Genomic DNA, 23179 nt, shown 5'->3' with positions numbered 1-23179 from the left:
TGATGGTGGAGGAGGTCAGTGAGGTAGGAAGGGGCGGTGAGGAGGAGGATTTTAAACTGTATGCGGTAGGGGACGGGGAGCCAATGAAGATGTTGGAGGACGGGGGTTATGTGGTCACGGGAGCGGGTGCATGTGAGGAGGTGTGCAGCAGAGTTCTGAATGTGTTGCTATTTTATGGAGGACTTGTTGTTTATGTGCCGTACAGGATGCTATTAAAGTAATCTAAACAGGATGTGATGAATGCGTGGATAAGGGTTTCTGCGGCAGAGAAAGAGAGAAATATTATGCAAAAGTTGTAAGTTTAATATCATCAAAACTAACAAGTTATACAACATTAACCCCCTGTACAGTGTGTAGAAAGAGACCTGAGTTATTCAGACCAAACCAAAACATGTTGGGTTTTTTAGCTGTGAAGATCGTCTTTTTTGAATGGGTATGTATGTGGTTTCCAGTGCTTCTGCATCCAGCCTCAAGTGAACTCTCGATGAACTGAAGTTTTTAATACTTCTACCATTTGCTTTTGACCCACTGGTCTACAGGTAGTTTTTAACTGTGTAGGAGACCACACAGGTGTCCAGGTTTGTCATCTCCTTTTTAAAGCCCAGACCAAAATATTTCTTGAACAGAGAATTTTTTTTATGGCATGTTCAGGGGTAATGTTAAATTTTGAAGCTGATAGCTAAATATGAGCCATTCAGTAACAATGTGATTCCTAATATGATAGTCGATTAAACGTTTCAATAATCGAGGACAATCGAAACAGTCTTCAGCTGTAGCATTACTCTGCATCCAAGTGATTTATGTATAAAACCCTTCTATAATCCTTTTCATAGAATTTTCAGTTTAAATCCTCATTATTTAGGGAGTGAATCTGTATTTTAATTATTCTAAACCCCTATTCTATACTTTGCTGATAATGTGGTATGACCAGCAATGATGGTTATATTAAAAAATGAAAGTTTGAAGCACTTGTGTTCATAATTAGTTCATATTCATATATTCCTATTTATGAAAATGGATTTAAGGTGCCAAAAGTTAGATAAAGGATTTGCTTTTTATTGACTTTTTGCTCATGATGGTGTGGCATGACCTGTAACGATAAGAAGATATGTATTTTAATAAGGAGACAATGAATAATAAATGAACATTTCATAATTTAACAAGTTTGGGAAATATAAGAAATGTGCAAAGTCTTCAGCGATTAGACCCCATCATAATGTCTTCATGTACTTGAAGGGGTAGTGAGGCCAAGGTGAGTAGATGGAAGATGATTGAAGTGATCAGACTGAAACAATGAACTGACAGAAAATCAGATGAGAACAGATTCATAATTTTTTGCCTGGAGCAGGATGATTGGTCAATAGAGGTTGGAGCTAAATCTGGTTGTTTGTTTAGTGTTTGAAAGAGTCAGGCATAGAAAGAGAGGGACAGAGATTGATGTGAATGAATGAGAACAAAACAGTCTTCCTGCTTGAACTATTTAAAAGTTATTTGTTCTGGCTTTTTTGCCTTCAGTAGATAGGACAGCTGGAGAGAGACAGGAAACATGAAGAGAGAGGGAGGAGGCATAAAACAAAGGATCGTGGCCAGAAGTTGAGCCAGCAACTGCTGTGATGAGGTCTAAAGCCACAGTACATGGGGTGCACTCTAAAGCTGCTAGGCCAACCAGCACCCAGATGAAAATATCATAAGATAAAATGTATTTAACACATAAGGTCTGTTTTTCTGGGTTAAGTCTTCATAACTAGTTAAATTAATGCATCAGGTATTTTATGAAATTTCCGTTGTTCTACCGGTCATATTTTTCTGTTTAACATTTGGCTCAGTTCACTTTTTTTCTCTTTTGCTGTCTTCTTTTTAGTCACTTCTAGCTGATGTGAACGTGACACTTACTGCGATAGGAATATCTCCTTATTTATCCATCTGTTCCCTCTTTGTACATGTAGGTAACTAACAGGATCCCTAAAACATATAAACAGTGCAAACATCAGATAGCAGAGAGTAATTATCATTTCCTTTTCTCCTGCATTGCATAAATATTTTACGTGCAACCAAAACCAACACGATGAGCAGGACTTTAAGTCAATAATATGGTTACTATAGATAATGAAACCAGCTGGTGTCCATATTTATTCCTGTCCAGCCAGGCATTAATAATAGAAAATCTGTACTTTAAAATATTCCAATTGATTCTTGTATCTTATACATTTCACCCCTCAGCTGCTGCAACATATTTGTGGAACTCTCCTTCCCTCTAGTGGGGAGATATGGAAGAGATCTACAACATACTCTTAATCGGGGGGAAAATGTGACAGTATGACTTTGGTGATGATCTTTTGTTTTACTCATATTTGGTGCTCTAATGTTGAGCAACTAGCAACTTCAGGATCAATTAAGTTCTTTTACATTTTGATTGGTGCGTTTCAGATTTCTGAGATTCCAATTTGCAGTCTCCTTTGCAACTTTTAGTAATACATGCATACTGGAGGCGAATTTTCCTGGAAATACACCATCCCTGTAGGCCTACAGGATGTGCATCTGTAAATAGCACAGCAAGATCCCAGTGGGAACCAAACAGAGTGTGTGTGGAGCCCTGTGGGATACAATCTGCCACTGTTTTTCCCAGTTGCCTTCCAGCTGTGCGCTAAAAGAAACCAACCCATAAAACATAATTATCAACTGAAAGCCTTTGAATGGAATAAACACTCACTTTTGAGATTCCATCCTTCATTCATTTCTAAAAAATATAAGGCTTTTAAATTGAATATAAAACATACAAAAAAGTAAGTGAGATAAGCAATACATTTCACAATTAAGAAGCAGGATGAGACTTTTTAAAAAGACTACCAATTTATGTCTAAAAAGGGGGCGCTGAAATCTCAGCGACTGAAAGTTCCTCTCAGGAGCTTTAACCATTGAACAGTGGCCTCCTCCTGTTCGAGGGTCAGATTCTGGATCATATATGTGTAGTGTACTGTTGCAGGTTTCTCTGGAGCTCTCACCATGTTAATTTTGGTGTTTTTCCACCTCTGCATCCATCTGCACAGGTCTCCCTCCCCAGACAACTTTCAGGCAGCCAATCGGTGCAGCAGCCTATTATCATAGCATCACCATCCACTTAGATCACCACATTGATGAGGAGGTTAGAAAAATAGAGAGTAGTCAACTGGGACACGTTGTACACATCTAAAAAATACTATGATATGGGACCTTTAATAGAAACACTAGAAACAATAAACTAGTCATATTATGTCATTTGGTTTATTTATTGTGGTTTATTTATTTACTTGTCAAGTTCTATCTCAAGATATATTTTGGGGATTGAATCTGGGGATTTTATGTTAACTGCAAACTACAACATGTTCTTTTTAATCAGGTTCCACACTAAAGAAGCAGCTTATTGACTTTTACTGCAGACCAGACAGTAATGACAGTTTAATACTGCCAGTTTTGTGTGTACTGTTTCTATTAAAAGACCTAAACACATCTTAGCATATCATTTCTGCATCCTGCTTCTCTGTAATAATAATATATAATTATAATTATCTGTGCTGTCTGTATTAACCTTCACGTTGTGAATCTGCCTGAGTCTTTGACAGCTTTCTTATTTTTGCAGCAGTGTTAATACTGCTTTGTAATTGCATATTACAGAAAAATTTAATGACTTTAACATTGAAATATTTACCTTGCTTGTAAGAAAAAATAAAAGCACCTCCAGTTTATGTGCCCTTACTTCTGTCCATACAGTCTGTGGTGTGTTATTTCCTAGCCTCATGAGGTCACTGTTAAGCAGTTCCTGAAACAGCTGTGTCCCTTTGTCAAGACCTGAGGACTGATAAAATATGTATGAAATAAACTCTCTTTAATACATTCAGACTGTATAAACACATTCAGACTGTATAAACACATTCAGACTGTATAACTTAGATTATTTTAGAATAAATCCTCCTTACCAAGACTCTCAGTACACAAGGACAACAATGTATGGCTCTCATGGCTAGACATTTCAAAGAAAAGCACAACAGCAACCAAAAGCTGGGCATATCTGGGAGTTTATACTTACATCAAACTGAAAGTTCCTGGATTTTCAAGTTAAGACTCTTGGGCAAGACACTGAACCCCAAATTGCTCCCGCTGTTGTTCAGCGGTGTGTGGATGTGTATGGATGAGATTAGCTAATACTGATGGTCCCTTACTATAGCAGTCTCTATCATCACCCTTCACTCACCCTTTGTGTATATAAGTTCTGTTTCACCGCATGTATCTGTAACTTCCTGAAGAAGGACGGACACCCAAACACGTTAGAGTAAATAGTTTTGAATTATGTTGCCGGTTTAAAATGACATTTGAACAATTATTTTTTAGATGAGTGCTCCGGTTTTTCCTCTTTTTTTCAATATTATAAGAAACAGATGCAATTGGTCACAGATAAGTTAAGACCTCAATGCCATCAAGTATCAACTCTACTGCAGTTTGAAAAAAATAAAAATAAAATAAAGACTAATACTATGTGAAATGTACACCTGTCAAGAATTGTAACACTTTTTCAAGTCCTTATGAAAGTATAAAGTTATTTTTACATAACAGATTTTAACCATCTTTGTTCATACATCTTTAAGCTTAACACATCATGAGTGTGTTATTTCTAGACTTGTCCTGGCCACAACAGGCAGCAGCACAGTAAACAAAGTTTATGACAAACAATAAGCAGCCACATAATAAATTAACTGTGACTGTAATACATTAAAAACACGAATTAACAAATCAAATGACAAAATTTTGTCCAAATCATCCCAAACAGAAGATCTGCAGTCAGACATTTCTGCCTCCAAGCCGTTTCCCATCACCACAAAATCACCCAAAGTAGTAGTTCATTGAGTTTCAGGTCTTCTTGTAATTTGTTCAAAGCAAAAAGAGCAACAAACAAGTTTAAGAAATGTATGTACAAGTGCAGATGCACTTGACTTTAGCATCAAAATCAATTGAGTATAAATAATGAGAAGCTTGGTTGAGTAATAAAGGGAAACTCTGCATTGCCCAACAGCTACATTTGTTTCATTAGTAATTATATGTTCACAGACTATTGGCAGCAGTTTCTGCCTTTACAAGGCCATCAACAGGCTGATATTTGTATCAACCATCTGAAAGTGACTTTTAACAATACTTAAATGACCTTAATCTTTTTAAATATAATATATGAATTAATTTGGACACAAACAATCTGCTTTATTTTCTCTTTCTTTTGACTTTACCCGAGACAAGCCCAAGCTGACTCACTGAAATGCAACATGTTTTGTTTGCTTTATTGATTTCGGCAAATTATTACCCAGGTGTAAACAAAAACTTACTGGAATACTCTTTTTTTGTCGCTGAGTGATAAACAAGTCAAGGCCTGATTGCACACAGGCATGAAACCACTAAAACTGTAATTACACAGCTGCATGTAAAAAGAAACACAGCAAAAACTAGTCATGGAAAAAAACTATTAGACCACCCCTGTTTTCTTCAATTTCTTGTTCAATTTAATGCCTGGTACCACTAAAGGTATATGACCTGAAGAATACAATGAACACGACAAAAAATGCAGCTGATTAAAAAATATGTTATGTCCTTTTTGAAATGCTTAAGCTTAATTATATTCCCTGGGTATACATAAGAGGCCAGAAAACAAGGTTGGTCCAATATTTTTTTCAATGACTGTATAATAACACGATATTACTGTACAGTACTGTCTTTTTCATTAAAAAAAGAGCTTATCAATGAAATAATTCATACAAACACCAGTTTGTGTTGTTTAATAGAGACTTCCTGTTGCTCTTAAGGATTTGTTCAGGACCTGTTGTGTAATCATAGGGTCTGAGTGGGCACTTCCCTGTGAGTCTAAAATCAGAGCCAGAGGCTGGGACAGACTTGCGTAAATCATTGAGCAATACATTTTTTGCCTGTGAAATCCAGCAGCTCTCTCTGTGTATAATAGTGCTTCAGTCTCCAGTTGCTACTTCTGTGTGACTGTTCTGGGCTATGAAGGTAAAATGCACGTAATAACCAAAAGCTGTGTCCTGTTTTTATGGATTCAAACACTGACACTAGTAAAGAGTCAAGGTAAGATCACGCAGTCTGCTCCATTTACTTTACCGTTTCATTTTTGTTTAGCATTTTGTCTAGGGTATTAACACTAATAAGTACATTTTTTTATTGTTCTTGCTCGTTTTTAAGGCCCCCCTGTGGACAAAGCAGTACATCTTACCTTTGCTTATTTTGTCCTGTACTTTTGTAATGTTTTCACAAACATCGTCAGCCTGTGTTATTTTAACACTAAAATGTATCACTCTTACAAAATGTCCCCTGGTGGTTTTAAACATTACTGTTACAATGTTACAATGTCATATAGCAGACACTTATATCCAAAGCGACGTAAATACGAGAACAAGAACAACACAAGCAAAGATCTAGAGAAGAGGAAACAAGATCAGTAAGAGTAACAAAGTGCTTCAAGTCCATTTGGATACAGGTACTGCCAAGCAGTGTAAAGGCAATGCACAAAAGTAAATAAGGATTATTTATTTATTTTTTCATTTATTCATTTATTCATTTATTTATTTATTTAATAGTAAAATAAGGACCATCGACAATGAAGCAACCAAACCGTTTTATACCTTTCATTATCATCATCAACAATTAACTCGTCATCACCAAAATAATTACCGAAGTACCAAGTTCTGGGTCACTCCAGAGCTGAACACAGATTCCCACAGTAGAGCAGGACAGTGCGAGTCAACTGTAGCTGGAAGACACAATCTGCCGCTGGGTACAACAGTGGAGAACAGTCTAGCTAAGTGCACAGTGTTTCCTAAAGAGCTGGGTCTTTAGCTGTCTTTTGAAAGTAGAGAGGGATTCTGCAGATCGAATTGAGTTGTAAAAGTTATTCATCTTGTGGCTGATGGCTTGGTTTGCTATAGTGGGTCACAGAGAGGAGTCATTGTTAATTTAAGTATTTTTTGTAAACAAATTGTAACTCCTCACAGGAGCTTTAAGCTCATTATGAATGCAGAGCTTTCTGTCGTGTTTGTAGTATGGTTTTTTGGCGTTTTCTGAAGCAGCTTGTCTTAAAATCAACAACTTATTTCTACTGCAGGACACAATCCCTCAGCTTAGTACATATTCATGAAAAGCAAGGGATCCCTCATTGTCAGATTTTTATTTTACTTATTTCACATTAATACAAAAACACAAGTCACGTGAAGAGATTATAAACACACGTCTAGGTGTGTTGGAAACCTTTTCAAGGTCTACAAGTAAAACCACTTCCAGAGTGTACTTACAAAACCATCAAAACAACCTCAATACAACAGCTCAGATATGCATGTGCACAGATTTAATTATAAATAGAATACATTAGTTTTTAAAAAGGTAAGAAGCATGAGATGTTGGTCTTCTACGGTATGACCAACAACTTCTTAAAGTCATTGTTGTTATGCCAAATTATGTTTCTGTCAGCAGAATTTCATACACTTTTTTTTTCACACAACCAAAAACATGAGAAATAAATATTCCTTTTTTACAAGTTTGTGCCGAGATATTAGATAGAAAGCTGAATCTCAAAACGCACTGCTTACAAGCAGCAGATAATGTCATCGAATTACATAAACAACGTTTTTTTTTTTCCTGTGTTTGAAGTTCCTGTGTTTATTTCTAAATTCCATCCCTCAGACATAAAGATTTTATTGCTCGACTGACTGTGCATGTATGTTTAAGTTGATGTTTCCTTTTCCAGCCCGTCAGTGCCAAGTGATTCATGTGGATGACAACGTTCTGGTGACAGGGGACCCAGAAGAAGCGACCTATGGAAATGTGTTGGGATTTAGGTGCAAGTCCAACACACATGTTCTAATGGGTTCACCAGAGATATATTGTGACGAAAATGGAGAGTGGAGCAGCAAAGAGCCAACATGTGAAGGTAAAGTATATAGGCTGTATGAAAACTGGAAAAAACATTTAGGTCCTAATTTAAGCTAACAAGGGAGGGAAAATGAAGGGAAGAGGGGAAAAAGAGACCGAAACATACATGCATTAAACACAAAGGAATGGGCTTTCTGATGGTATTGTAAAACATTAGAAAACTTCAACATAGAGCGTACAGTAGGACGGACATTAGTGGTTTTGGTCAGAGGTTCTTAAAGTGAGCGAGATTAGGTGGTAAAGATGACCCTGTCTGCAGCAGTGGATGACATAGCTTTGGTGCTGGATCTCCTGCCAGCTTTGACAGTTAACAGTAGTGATGGGTCAGAAAGATGAACAACACAGTCGGCCAAGGCATAAGACTGTTAAAAAATAAAACTACATGAGCACACAAGCACAACCCAACTTGTGCTACAAATGTAAATATTTTTCAAAGGACATTTATTTTTTAATATAATATTTTTCATTATATGACTACTTCTTTCATTTTATCATTACATTTATTATTTATTCTGTGTTTTACTTCTAATTTTCCCCTTTAACAGCCACAACAATAATCAGCATCTTGAATTTCCTAATTCAAATGCAATTTCACATTTTTACATGACAAATGGAGTTTTACCAGCAGTATCTTGCCAGTGAGGGAAAAAAAAGATGAAATTTCTAAAAATGAAATAATAAATGAACAAAGCACAACAGTTATCTGCTTTTATGAATTCATTCCACAAATTTGCACTGTTAAAAAATGCCATTTAAGGACAAACTTGAAGCAAATGTACTGTTTATACTAACTTTGAATTCCATTTCAATAAAGGAAACTTAGAGAAAAGGTCTGTAATTTTACACATGACTTTTACGCCTAGTATAAGCTGGCTCCTAATTTTACTAACCGGAGAAGGCAAACTTAAATTGAGCATTAATTTTGTTCTTTTATGCCTGTCTGAATGTCTCCAATGCATTTAATGTTTTAATGTAAAGCACATTGAGTTGCCCTCATGTATGAAATGCGCTATACAAATAAAGTTTCTCTCTCAAGCCAATGCAGAGACACTAGTTCATGCTTTTATAACCTGTAGAATTGATTATTGTAATGATCTTCTTTCTGGTCTCCCCAAAAAGAACATTTCTCAGCTTCAGCTGCTCCAGAACTCAGCAGCTAGAATGCTGACGAAGACCAGAAAGAGAGCCCACATCACACCAATTTTAAAGTTTCTGCATTTGCTTCCAGTATCTTTTAGAATAGATTTTAAGATTATTTTATTGGTTTTTAAATCTCTTAATGGTCTTGGCCCTTCTTATTTATCAGATTTGCTTTTATCATATGAGCCAGTGAGAGCCCTCAGGTCTTCAGGTAGCGGACTTTTAACTGTACCAAACGTAAAAACTAAGACCCACGGTGAGGCAGCTTTTTATTGTCACGGCCCACGCCTGTGGAACACCCTGCCTGAGGATCTGAGGGCTGCCCAGAGCATAAATATTTTTAAAGGCAAACTCAAGACCAACCTTTTTAGTCTTGCTTTTAACTAAGTTTTATTTTTATTCTTAACAGTTTTATTTATTTATTTATTTATTTATTTATTATCTATTTCAAATTTAGTCACTTTTATTCTACTTTATTTATTTATTTACTTATTTATTTATTTTAAGTCTCACATCTTATTTTCTTTTAATGGTTTAATATTTTAGTCTTTTATTATCTTAGAAATTCTACTTTGGTGATTTTAATTTCCTGTTTTGAGTTTTAACATCTTATATTACCTCCAGTTTTTCCTCATTAAGATGACATGAGAGCATTTCCTCAGTTCGTTCAGCAAATTATTTAGATTTTTTTTTTTTTTTATTGTTTTTATTACTACTGTTGCATATTGTGTTGTTAACCTTAGGATTGTGGGGTGGGTTTGTGGTCGGGGCTGGGATCTTTTTCTTAATTTATTCAATTTTAAGTTGTTTTTCTTGTACAGCACTTTATGTTACAATGTCATTGTATGAAAAGCGCTTTATAAATAAAGTCTGATTGATTGATTGATGGGTGTCTAATTGAGAATATGTAGTGTGTGAAAATAATATCAAAATCCAAAAGAGTAGGAGAGGAGATGTCCTCACACATGCAGAACCAGAGAGTGACTGAAGGACTGCAGCTTGTTAATTGTAGGATGGAGCAGTCAGGTGTGGTCAGTTAACCTGATGAGCCATCCTACAAACCAGTGAGAAAACAAATAATAAGAAACCATCTGTTTAATCAGTGTCTAATGTTCATTTCCAGTTTCATAATCAAATGTTCATTTTCACACGTATCCATTCCTCAACAGAGATCAAATGTTCAGTACCTGTGATTGATAATGGACGCATAACTGGAGATTTGCGAGATTACAACGAAAATGAAGTCCTGCATTTTGTTTGTCATACAAATTACCAAAAACAGAGCGAAATACTTTCAAAATGCATAAAACTGGGAAATTCAGCTGCGTTTAGCCCTGCACCTGTCTGTGAACGTAAGTATGGACTAATAATTAATGTAACACTGATTAATGAATGGTTGTCACAGTATTAGTTAGCCTCTTTTAACAAACTGATAAACATGTTATTTTATTTTTTATCCCAACAGCAACAAAATGTAAACTCCCCACCCATCTTAGAGGATCCAGTTACGACCCTGAATACACAACTGTGTTCTCACCTGGTGAGAGAGTCACAGTCAATTGTGGTGACAAGTATTATATTACTACACCTCTGATCACGTCAGCCACATCTACATGTATGGATGATGGAAACTGGGATATCACACCTTTATGCCAAGGTATGAAACCACATGGTAGCTTAGTAACCTGTCAGAGACAGATTATGAGCCTGTTGTTTTCTATTCTGCGTGAATCAATCATTAAACTAATCAATCTCATGATTCATTGAAGAGACATAAGTTTTTCTCTTGTTCTAGAGGTCAGATGCAGAAGTGAAAAAGGCCTGAATGTGAATTATTGGGGTGTCAGATGGAACCACATACTAAGACTGGATGACACTGTAAGTTATAACTGTCAGATTGGATACAGGGCAAAATCCAACCAAGCCACATGCACCAGAGATGGATGGACTCCGGAACCACTTTGTGAAGGTATAGTGAAGTTAACCTAGAAATGATGACATGAGTCTTCAGACTGGCACGTGGGTGATGCTGGGAGGAGGCAGAGTTCGGTCAATATATCTGTACTTACCTGGCTTTCCCACAAATAATATGGCTGTGTTAAATACTGTAAAATTTGGTGTATGAAATACACTTTTAATGTCATCTAAAAAGTGTAAAATGCAGAGTAATGTAGTCTATTTTGTCCAGAAGAAGTTACCAAGAAGATGGTGCTCGAATACTCAACAACAGCTTTAATGCACAAAGCATTCTGGATACATGTGAGGCAGACTAGTCTTGCAGAACCATTTTTAAACTATTTTCTTCCTTATTGGGTCATAATCATGTATTTAAAGACTATCGTGGTATGTTAATAGGTTCAACCCCAATTCCACAAAAGTCAGGACGCTTTATAAAGTATTAATAAGAACAGATTTTGATGGCATGTCAAATCAACTAAAGGGTATCTCCAGTTGAAGATAGTGCAAAGATAATATTTTAAACTTTGGAATATTTCATTATTTTATGAAACATGTCTGCTCATTTTAAATTTGATGGTAGGAACCTGCTTTAAAACAGTTGGGACAGGGGCATGTTTGTCATTGTGAATTAAATGGTACATTTCATTTCTTTTTCAGCAAGACCATGCACAAAAAAGATGGTCTTGAATGCAAACATAGTGAGCAACGATAAGGAGTCATACATTTATGATGAAAGGGTCAGGTATGTCTGCAAGGATGGATATGAAGGAGAATTTACTCTCACCTGTATGGGAAATCGGTGGTACGGAAATGCACAATGTACAGGTAAGAAAGAATGGATAATAATTCATTGTTGACATGCTCTGTTTGATTTTTAAATGTATGCATCTCCAGATTTTCTCCTAACTCCATATTGATCATTTATAAGAGAAACAGCAAAAATCTTTTCTGACGGCTGAAAAAAATAACAGTGATCAAGTCTCCCGGATGACTGCTGTTATGAAAACCTCATCATTCAGTGCTGTAGGGACCCCATACAGCAGCCCTAATATCAGTGAAACGCGGTTTCTTTCATTTAATCATACATCTACGCAAACAAACAATAAATGTGTCTATAATACCTCCAATATGTGGAGCTTCATCTTGCAGTAAATACAATTATAGTTGTGTGTGCTGGTTAAACTTGCTTTCCTTTGAGACAAGACTTCTCATTTTAAACATGTTTGAATTAGAGCAACTGGAGCATATATGAATGACCAAATAATTTCACTGAATCTGTTTCAGTGAAAAGGTGTCAACAAATGGACATCCCAGGTGCATATATTATCCAGAATAACAGGAGAATTTACGACCATGACCAACAAGTCATATATAGATGCCAAGAAGATCCTTACCAACAGATTACTGTTACCTGTCAAAAAGGTGAATGGACTGGGGTTCAGAGCTGTCAAGGTAAGAACCTACAACTACAACACTTATAGGCTTAATGCATGATTATAGTTAAAAATATTATGGACTTTCAGTTACTTTGTTTCCTTTGTTGTGGAGTATTCCTTATGTCTCCAAAATGTTGAAATGCTGGAACAGTTCAACTCTAATTGTTAGGTCAGGTTAGGTCAGGTTAGGTCAGGTTAGGTTGGGTTAGGTCAGGTCAGGTCAGGTTAGGTCAGGTTAGGTTAGGGCAGGTCAGGTCAGGTTAGGTCGGGTTAGGTTAGGGCAGGTCAGGTTAGGTCGGGTTAGGTCAGGTTAGGTCAGGTCAGGTTAGTTTAAGTCAGGTCAGGTTAGGTTATGTCAACAAGTTACCAAGAAGATGGTGCTCGAATACTCAACAACAGCTTTAATGCACAAAGCATTCTGGATACATGTTCTTGCATAACCATTTTTAAACTATTTTCTTCCTTATTGGGTCATAATCATGCATTTAAAGACAATTGTGGTAAGTTAATAGGTTCAACCACAATTCCACAAAAGTTAAGACGCTATATAAAGTGTTAATAACAACAGATTTTGATGGCATGGCAAATCAACTAAAGCCTATCTCCAGTTGAAGATAGTGCAAAGATAATATTTTAAACTTTGGAATATTTCATTATTTTATGAAACATGTCTGCTCATTTTAAATTTGATTGTAGGAACCTGCTTCAAAACAGTTGGCACAAGGGCATGTTTGCCATTGTGTTGCATCTCCTCTTCTTTTAACAACACTGTAAATGTCTGGGAACCAAGGAGACAAGCTTCTGGAGTTTTAAAAGTGAAATATTTTCCCAGTCTTGCCTGCCATAGAATCTAAAGGCTGATTTATACTTCTGCGTCGAATCGACGGCAAACCCTACGCCGTAGGTCCGCGTAGCTCCCGTACCTACGCAGAGGCCTACGCACGTAGCTGACGTGCACCTCCTCCAAAATGTAACTACGCGTAGAGCCGACGCGGACTGCAAGCTCTGTGATTGGTCCGCTCAACGGCTTTGTCTTTCCCGCATTCACAGCACTTCCGGGATCCCGGACATCGGCCAGACATCGGCCACACATCGGCCGTGTATTTCATCTCCTCCTCTCTATTCTTCATGTAATAATGTCTGTATGATAAACAGCAACATGTATCAGCTGTAGAGTAACAGAACACGCTCTGAATCGATGTGGAAAAGTAAACAGAGATCGTAGCAGGACCGGAAGCAGGCGACCGGCTATCAGAGAGACCACACTGCCCTCAGGCGTATCGGAGGAGAATTGCTGCGCGACACGGACACATCGACGCACAAGTATGTGGGGCTCATGTCCGCGTCAGCCCCTGCTGCTTGGGGCGACGCAGAAGTATAAATCAGCCTTAAGCCGTAAAGCGTGAATTAAATGATACATTTCATTTCTTTTTCAGCAATACCATGCACAAAACTATAATACCTCCAATATGTGGAGCTTCATCTTGCAGTAAATACAATTATAGTTGTTCTGTCTTAAGTTTGAAGCTTTGCTTGTTTATGTGTGCCGGTTAAACTTGCTTTCCTTTGTGACAAGACTTCTCATTTTAAACATGTTTGAATTAGAGCAACTGGAGCATATGTGAATATGTTAGGTTAGGTTAGGTTAGGTTAGGTCAGGTCAGGTCAGGTCAGGTTAGGTTAGGTCAGGTCAGGTCGGGTCGGGTTAGGTCAGGTCAGGTCAGGTTAGGTTAGGTTGGGTTATGTTAGGTTGGGTTAGGTCAGGTCAGGTCAGGTTAGGTTGGGTTAGGTTAGGTTGGGTTAGGTTAGGTTGGGTTATACTAGTAGCGTAGCTCTCTTAAGAATAGCTGTGTGCATAAGTGTGGAACTTAGAGTGAGTGAGAGTGAAAGAGGATATGACATCTGTGTGTGAAGTGACAGTGAGCGAGTCGACGGGCTGAGAGAAAATAGAATGAGAGAGAGAGAGTTAGCAGTGAGAATTGTAGTCTGTTTAAAACATCTGTAAGTGCAGTTTGTAGACCACTAATAATGTTGTTCTGTCTTAAGTTTGACGCTTTGCTTGTTTATGTGTGCTGGCTAAACTTGCTTTCCTTTGAGACAAGACTTTTAATTTTAAACATGTTTGAATTAGAGCAACTGGAGCATATGTGAATAACCAAAGGATTACACTGAATCTGTTTTAGAGAAAAGGTGTCAACGAATGGACATTAGGTTAGGTTAGGTTAGGTTATTCTAGTAGCATAGCTCTGTTAAGAATAGCTGTCTGTTTATAACATCTGTAAGTGCAGTTTGAAGACCCCTAATAAAGTTGTTCTGTCTACTGCTTACCACAGGCTGCATAGAAGTTGGTCTGGACGCTGAAGCAGCAAAGGTTAACGTTAGGTTAGGTGAGGTTACTTTATTTATACCCGTAGGTAGATTTGTTGTACAACAAAATGATTACATCCAGTTTGACATCCAGTTACAAAACAACATGCACATAAAACCATACAAACCAATCCGAATTGACAAACTATGAAAACAAGAAAACATGATATAAAAGTACTCCAGCTCCACCAACCATAATTTAAAGGAGGGATAAAAAATAGCACAGAATGAGATATTTACATAAAAGTAGCACCGAAAAATATATTTAAAAGTAGAAATAGAAATATTTAATAAGAAATGCTTTCGTAGCTTAATCCCAGACTCAGGCTGTGATTTAAAACTCTGGTGTAAAACTCCCCCATTTTTTATTCTTTCTCGCAGACAAAATATTTTTCCACCAAAAAACATGTCTTGTTATCAAAGCATACATAAATATTTTAACCAAAAATCATGCCAATGCATTCAATAAGTGTTCACTAGAAAGCCACCAACGTAAACTTGTTACATTAAAGGTGACATATCATGCAAAATTGACTTTTTAATGGTTCACTACCTGAAAAATGTGTCCCTGGCATGTCTACAAACCCCACGAAAATGAAAAAAATACATTCTGCCCCTGTTTTGATTTCTCCACCTTTCTGTAAATGTGTGCTGAAATGAGCCATTTTCAGTTTTCCGTGTTTTTCATACGTCACAACAAGATCCGGTCTGTAACAGAAGTCAGAGCTCGGAGCTTGTTCAGCCCTGCACACATGTGTGCTAACAAGGAGCTTAGGAGGGAGGCATGCTAGTTGTAGGCTGTCTTAAGAAACATAAATGTAGGTTTTACTCCCCACGTCTGCAGATTTGAAGATCTAGTGGATGATCCTAATTTTACTAACCTTGGCCCTTCTTATTTATCAGATTTGCTTTTATCATATGAGCCAGTGAGAGCCCTCAGGTCTTCAGGTAGCGGACTTTTAACTGTACCAAACGTAAAAACTAAGACCCACGGTGAGGCAACTTTTTATTATCACAGCCCACGCCTGTGGAACACCCTGCCTGAGGATCTGAGGGCTGCCCAGAGCATAAATATTTTTAAGGGCAAACTCAAGACCAACCTTTTTAGTTTTGCTTTTAACTAAGTTTTATTTTTATTCTTAACAGTTTTATTTATTTATTTATTTATTTATTTATTATCTATTTCAAATTTAGTCACTTTTATTCTACTTTATTTATTTATTTACTTATTTATTTATTTTAAGTCTCACATCTTATTTTCTTTTAATGGTTTAATATTTTAGTCTTTTATTATCTTAGAAATTCTACTTTGGTGATTTTAATTTCCTGTTTTGAGTTTTAACATCTTATATTACCTCCAGTTTTTCCTCATTAAGATGACATGAGAGCATTTCCTCAGTTCGTTCAGCAAATTATTTAGATTTTTTTTTTTTTTTTATTGTTTTTATTACTACTGTTGCATATTGTGTTGTTAACCTTAGGATTGTGGAGTGGGTTTGTGGTCGGGGCTGGGATCTTTTTCTTAATTTATTCAATTTTAAGTTGTTTTTCTTGTACAGCACTTTATGTTACAATGTCATTGTATGAAAAGCGCTTTATAAATAAAGTCTGATTGATTGATTGATGGGTGTCTAATTGAGAATATGTAGTGAGTGAAAATAATATCAAAATCCAAAAGAGTAGGAGAGGAGATGTCCTCACACATGCAGAACCAGAGAGTGACTGAAGGACTGCAGCTTGTTAATTGTAGGATGGAGCAGTCAGGTGTGGTCAGTTAACCTGATGAGCCATCCTACAAACCAGTGAGAAAACAAATAATAAGAAACCATCTGTTTAATCAGTGTCTAATGTTCATTTCCAGTTTCATAATCAAATGTTCATTTTCACAGGTATCCATTCCTCAACAGAGATCAAATGTTCAGTACCTGTGATTGATAATGGACACATAACTGGAGATTTGCGAGATTACAGGGAAAATGAAGTCCTGCATTTTGTTTGTCATCCAAATTACCAAAAACAGAGCGAAATACTTTCAAAATGCATAAAACTGGGAAATTCAGCTGCGTTTAGCCCTGCACCTGTCTGTGAACGTAAGTATGGACTAATAATTAATGTAACACTGATTAATGAATGGTTGTCACAGTATTAGTTAGCCTCTTTTAACAAACTGATAAACATGTTATTTTATTTTTTATCCCAACAGCAACAAAATGTAAACTCCCCACCCATCTTAGAGGATCCAGTTACGACCCTGAATACACAACTGTGTTCTCACCTGGTGAGAGAGTCACAGTCAATTGTGGTGACAAGTATTATATTACTACACCTCTGATCACGTCAGCCACATCTACATGTATGGATGATGGAAACTGGGATATCACACCTTTATGCCAAGGTATGAAACCACATGGTAGCTTAGTAACCTGTCAGAGACAGATTATGAGCCTGTTGTTTTCTATTCTGCGTGAATCAATCATTAAACTAATCAATCTCATGATTCATTGAAGAGACATAAGTTTTTCTCTTGTTCTAGAGGTCAGATGCAGAAGTGAAAAAGGCCTGAATGTGAATTATTGGGGTGTCAGATGGAACCACTTACTAAGACTGGATGACACTGTAAGTTATAACTGTCAGATTGGATACAGGGCAAAATCCAACCAAGCCACATGCACCAGAGATGGATGGACTCCGGAACCACTTTGTGAAGGTATAGTGAAGTTAACCTAGAAATGATGACATGAGTCTTCAGACTGGCACGTGGGTGATGCTGGGAGGAGGCAGAGTTCGGTCAATATATCTGTACTTACCCGGCTTTCCTACATATAATATGGCTGTGTTAAATACTGTAAAATTTGGTGTATGAAATACACTTTTAATGTCATCTAAAAAGTGTAAAATGCTGAGAAATGTTGTCCATTGTTTCCAGAAGAAGTTACCAAGAAGATGGTGCTCGAATACTCAACAACAGCTTTAATGCACAAAGCAGACGATCTGGACTCCAGCTGATACGGACGTGCTGGACTCCAGCAGCAACAGCTTCTACGACTCGTCTCATCACTATCACTTCTCTCTCTTACTACCCCCTATCTGTCTTTCCAGACCCAACTCGGTCGAGGCATGATGGGTGTCTAACATGAGTTTGGTTCTGCCTGAGGTTTCTGCCTGTTAAAAGGAAGTTTTTCCTCACCAGTCACCACTGTAACTAGCTAAATACTGCGATGTGCAATGCTCATGATGGATTAAGGTGGGGTCAGACTGAGTCTTACCCTGTCTTGAAGTTGGATCTCTGTTCACAATTTGACATAGAGTGGTCTAGACCTCCTATGTTTGTAAAAGCGTCTTGAGATAACGTTTGTTGTGATTTGGCGCTATACAAATAAAGATTGATTGATTGATTGATTGATTGATTGATTGATTGATTGATTGATTGATTGATTGATTGAGCATTCTGGATACATGTGAGGCATAAAAGTAGCACCAAAAAATATATTTAAAAGTAGAAATAGAAATATTTAATAAGAAATGCTTTCGTAGCTTAATCCCAGACTCAGGCTGTGATTTAAAACTCTGGTGTAAAACTCCCCCATTTTTTATTCTTTCTCGCAGACAAAATATTTTTCCACCAAAAAACATGTCTTGTTATCAAAGCATACATAAATATTTTAACCAAAAATCATGCCAATGCATTCAATAAGTGTTCACTAGAAAGCCACCAACGTAAACTTGTTACATTAAAGGTGACATATCATGCAAAATCGACTTTTTAATGGTTCACTACCTGAAAAATGTGTCCCTGGCATGTCTACAAACCCCACGAAAATGAAAAAAATACATTCTGCCCGTTTTGATTTCTCCACCTTTCTGTAACTGTGTGCTGAAATGAGCCATTTTCAGTTTTCCGTGTTTTTCATACGTCACAACAAGATCCGGTCTGTAACAGAAGTCAGAGCTCGGAGCTTGTTCAGCCCTGCACACGTGTGCTAACAAGGAGCTAAGGAGGGAGGCATGCTAGTTGTAGGCTGTCTTAAGAAACACAAATGTAGGTTTTACTCCCCACGTCTGCAGATTTGAAGATCTAGTGGATGATTTTTATTTTTCATGGAAAAGTGCTAGTGCTAGTTAGCATAGCCTCATGGTTACATGTTCGTAGCTGTGTACCAAGACACACATCGACATACTGACAAATAAAACAACAAGAAACACAAAATCTGTGACCAATCGTTCAGAAAGGTCCTGCTGTAGGCGCCTCTCCGTCAGGATCAGATTCTGGATCAAATTCAGAGGGTTGAAGTAACCGGGGTCTGTGAGCAGCCGTGTATATTCTGCCAACATGTAAACATTAGATCAACGTGCTGGAGAGCCGAGGCCACATCCACTTCCTGAGGGGGCGTGGTCAGAGAGCTCCTTCTCATTTAAAGGCACAGACAGAAAACAGCCTGTTCTGAGCAGGGCTGAAAAAGAGGGGTTTACAGGCATGCCAAAATCTGGTTTCAAAGTGTTTTTTTGAGCATAAACTTCAAAGACATGTTTTGGGGACCTCTTAGGTCAATATATTTTGATGAAAAAGAGCATAATATGTCACCTTTAAAACATGTCTAATAACATCCAGACCTCCACTTTGGAAACAGACAGATATTGACATTGTCACACTCAAAAGACTCAGCACAAGCATAAGGGAGAAGGCCCTTTCTTCTGGTGTCTTCTGTCTGAATATAACTTTTCTCTTTGTTTTTTATTGACAGGATGTCCAAAAATTGAAATTGCAAATGGATTTGTTGTTGCTGAAGAAGATGACAAAGCGTACTACACCTGCTATGATGGTTATAAACTTTTCACCAATGGCTGGTGGGGCGAAGCCATATGCATAAGCAAACGGTGGACTGGACTTGAAGACTGCATTGGTAATGAATCTTTTTTACAGGTCGAGTTAAAAGCAGCAGTTAATGTATCCTGCCCTATTTTTCATTTGGTGGTGGTTTGAATTCTTTCAATGCTTGTTTTTTACCAAACCTCCAATTTTCAAAGTGATGAAGAGGCTGATTTGGGAGAATTTTATTTTACTCCTTATCATGTTAGCTTGCAGAAATATACAAACCCCATGTTTGTAATCATGTCCACTACAGAGAACAGTCAGTGCGGAGAGCCTCCTGTGATTCCCAATGGAAGGGTCACACCTCAAGGCACTAGAACTCGACAAACCCTCTGGCTTGATTGTGACAATGGATTCGATGCTCAGGTTCAAAGATTGACCTGCGAAGGGGGAAACTGGTATTTTGGTGGATTATCACCTGAGACACTGTGTATCCGTGAGTCATGAGTCATATTCAGTTTGTCTTTTATCTAATGTAAGTAGTATTAAAGGACTATGGGCCTGATCTACTAAAGGTTTGCGTGTATAAAAACACGTGCAAACTTGATAGCGCGCACAAAGCTGACGTACTAACCGGGAGCACCGAGGATTGCGTCTTTCAAATGAGCAAAATAGCTGTTTGGACGAGCCTTAAGCTCCGCGGACTTGTCCACGATGCGCTGTATGTCCATTTTCTTTAAACTGTCATTCTCAATAGATAACATGACATGTCCACTCAGTCTATTCTGTCCCATCGTGCTCATCAAGGGGTTCTTAGTTAGTTTTAACTTGGAGAATGAGGGCTCACTTAGCTGCGCCAGGCAGCTCTGCGTAACTCCTCATCTCGTGCTTGCAGCAGAGTGTTGGGGTGAATTGACTCAAACATGTTCACAGTTCCATTTAAGCTAGTGAATCTTTGGGACAGTTGCTGGATGATGATATCAGGCATTAAAAACATTCACCCGAAAGTTGCTCCCTGGGACAGTGAGGCGACGGTGTTCATCCAAGTGACGCCTAACTTTTCTAGAGCAAGAGTGGCAGACTTAGCCTCATCAAATCGCTCTCTAAACTCCATCAGAACACTGATTGCATTTTGGAGTAGAGTAGAAGCGTTTATTTCATCGACAGATCTTCACATCATTCACCTTTTCACAGATGGCCTCCCAAATCGCGTTTCTAACGCTGAGATGTCTCTGCTGGAGTTCACCGATGTGTTTATTTCCCTCCTCCACAAAGATCTCAAACTCCATGGCTTCAAACTTCATCTATCGCTTTAGACCACTCTTTCAAGCTCTCCATGGTGACAGCCGATAGCACACGCAAAATCCTCGTAAAATAGGGCGGTCCGCACCACTTTTGCACTCGTTATCATTTGCACACGCAGTCTTAGTAGATCACCCGCAACACACCCAGAAATAGCACGTGCAAAATTATTATTTGCACACGCAAATTAGCGCTTGTTATTTGGGATCTTAGTAGATCAGGCCCTATAAGTTGTTGACTCAAAACATGCATGTTATATGTTCCAGATTCCATCAAACCCTGCAACCCGCCACCTAGAGTTGCGAATGCAGTAATCATGGCGTCTTTTCAAAAGCAATACTTGTCTGGCTCTGAAGTAGTTTATGTGTGCCGTGAGGAGTACAGAGCTGAGGGAGACGACAGGATTCAATGCATAGATGGCCAGTGGGAACAGAAGAACTTCATATGTACACGTAAGTAGGTGAAAGAGATTTCATAACAAAAAGATTCAAGTAGATTGAAGGAGAGTGTAAAATTCTGAATACCACCAATAAAGGAATTGTATTTGCATGGTCCAGACTTGTGGTGATTAGTTTCCATGGTTCAGGTTATAGTTCATTGCTAATCAAGGAAAACTCAACCACCATGAGATATTTTTACTAAGGATGCACAATATATGTTATATGTTTTTTTTAGCTGATACCGATATCCTATAATAACCTACCCTTGATGGCCAATACCAACACGATTACTGGCACTTTGTTTTTTTTCAGTTTCATATTTAAAAGTGTTTAGTTTCATCACACCTGAGGGTAAGAAAGGCCGAGATTTAGTGAGCAAAAGTGCTCAAATTCCGAGATTACAGTCAGAATTCATAGATTAACATTACAGTCAGATTTCTGACTCTAAAGTCAGGATATTTAAAAAAATGGGGGTAACCCTCTTCTCTACGTACAAATTCACTTAAATTCCTCAAGAATTGCACACCACAAACAAGGATGTCTTTCATATTTGCCCTCTCAGGTTAAACCACAATGTTTGTTTTATTGCGAAAAACAACCTGACAGGATGATTGAAAGTCGATTGATTGGTAGATGATTAAACCCACTGCATGTTGAGATCTGATATTGAACACAGAATTTTCTCCCACAGCATCCGCCAGTCCCCAAGCTCTCACACCTTCCACAGCTCTCCCACCTGTCCCAGATCCCAAAGTTCTCCCAGCTGTCCCAGATCCCACCATGGAGCAAGACTAATTGTTAGAGTTCCACAGAAGTATCAATAAAAACATCAGAAATGTATATTTTTAGGTAACTTGTTGCATGTGGTGTTGTTTGGACAGAAAAGAGAGAAAGAGAAGATGGGTCTGCATTATTTTTGTGAAGTAGCTTTCTTATACTGCAACCTTATTGTGTTCCAGTAAATATGAATATGCTGTTGAATATAAGAAGGACATTGCTGTGTCTTTAATTGTGTTGTCTTCTTTTATTTCTAAAAATAAAGCCTATAATGAAAGGGTTCTGTACAACAAGAGTGTGTTAGTGCAATATTGTAATATAGTTTTTTAAAAGCAGCATTTTGTTGGTGCAGTTTTTAAAGATTTTGCTTTGACTATTGGCTTCCAAACCTCAGCTTCATCATGTCGCAAAATTTCTCTTTGGCAGGGGTCTCTCTTAAACAAGTGGTATTAAGTTTACTTTCATGGATCAGCTTGTAAATATGAACCAAAATTGCTTCTCAGGGATGGGAAAAGGTATATTTTATTTCAATTAAATGTTTGCATTACATACATTGATTAAACATACCAGTTAGAAAAGTTTTTTTGGTGCCATCTGAATATATGGAATGAAAGTCTGAACATACAGAATGAAAGTCTATATATACAGAATCAAAAATGACGCCATGTATGGCCTGCGCCCTCTTGTGTTTCTGGGGTGTGATACTTTTTTCCGGTTAGAAGTAGCTTTTAGTAATTAAACCATGAGGGAGGCACGAGATGTTTTTGCTGTTATTATAATTGTAGAAGGGGTAATCAACCAATCAAGACTTGAATGCAAACATAGTGAGCTACGATAAGGAGTCATACATTTATGGTGAAACGGTCATTTATGTCTGCAAGGATGGATATGAAGGAGCATTTACTCTCACCTGTATGGGAAATCAGTGGTACGGAAATGCATGATATACAGGTAAGAAAGAATGGATAATAATTCATTGTTGACATGCT

The 23179-nt window shown here is 37.6% G+C and overlaps 1 protein-coding gene across 1 annotated transcript; it reads left to right on the top strand.

The window, feature by feature from the left end:
• The first annotated feature begins 6004 nt into the window (after nt 1–6004).
• LOC117830249 (complement factor H-like) lies at nt 6005–22664 on the top strand. Its single transcript, XM_034708287.1, has 11 exons — nt 6005–6102; nt 7775–7957; nt 10269–10451; nt 10565–10756; nt 10895–11068; nt 11716–11883; nt 12343–12510; nt 19604–19762; nt 19985–20167; nt 21240–21425; nt 22105–22664. Exons 1-11 carry the CDS (start codon nt 6033–6035, stop codon nt 22206–22208), a joined length of 1770 nt encoding a protein of 589 aa, XP_034564178.1. The 5' UTR covers nt 6005–6032; the 3' UTR covers nt 22209–22664.
• Nucleotides 22665–23179: the final 515 nt, after the last annotated feature.

This window comes from Notolabrus celidotus, chromosome 2 (assembly GCF_009762535.1).
Source record: "Notolabrus celidotus isolate fNotCel1 chromosome 2, fNotCel1.pri, whole genome shotgun sequence".
Classification (NCBI taxonomy): Eukaryota; Metazoa; Chordata; class Actinopteri; order Labriformes; family Labridae; genus Notolabrus; species Notolabrus celidotus.
Note: the sequence above shows the minus strand (reverse complement) of the source record. Positions and strands in the feature narration are given on the sequence as shown.

What these genes read in the sequence shown, in the direction of transcription:
- LOC117830249 (XM_034708287.1), top strand. Translation starts at nt 6,033, where the DNA reads ATGCACGTAATAACCAAAAGCTGTGTCCTGTTTTTATGGATTCAAACA. An exon ending in TATCACACCTTTATGCCAAG is followed by an intron (nt 10,757 to 10,894) that starts GTATGAAACCAC and finishes CTCTTGTTCTAG; the next exon opens with AGGTCAGATGCAGAAGTGAA. An exon ending in TGGGGTTCAGAGCTGTCAAG is followed by an intron (nt 12,511 to 19,603) that starts GTAAGAACCTAC and finishes TTTTATTGACAG; the next exon opens with GATGTCCAAAAATTGAAATT.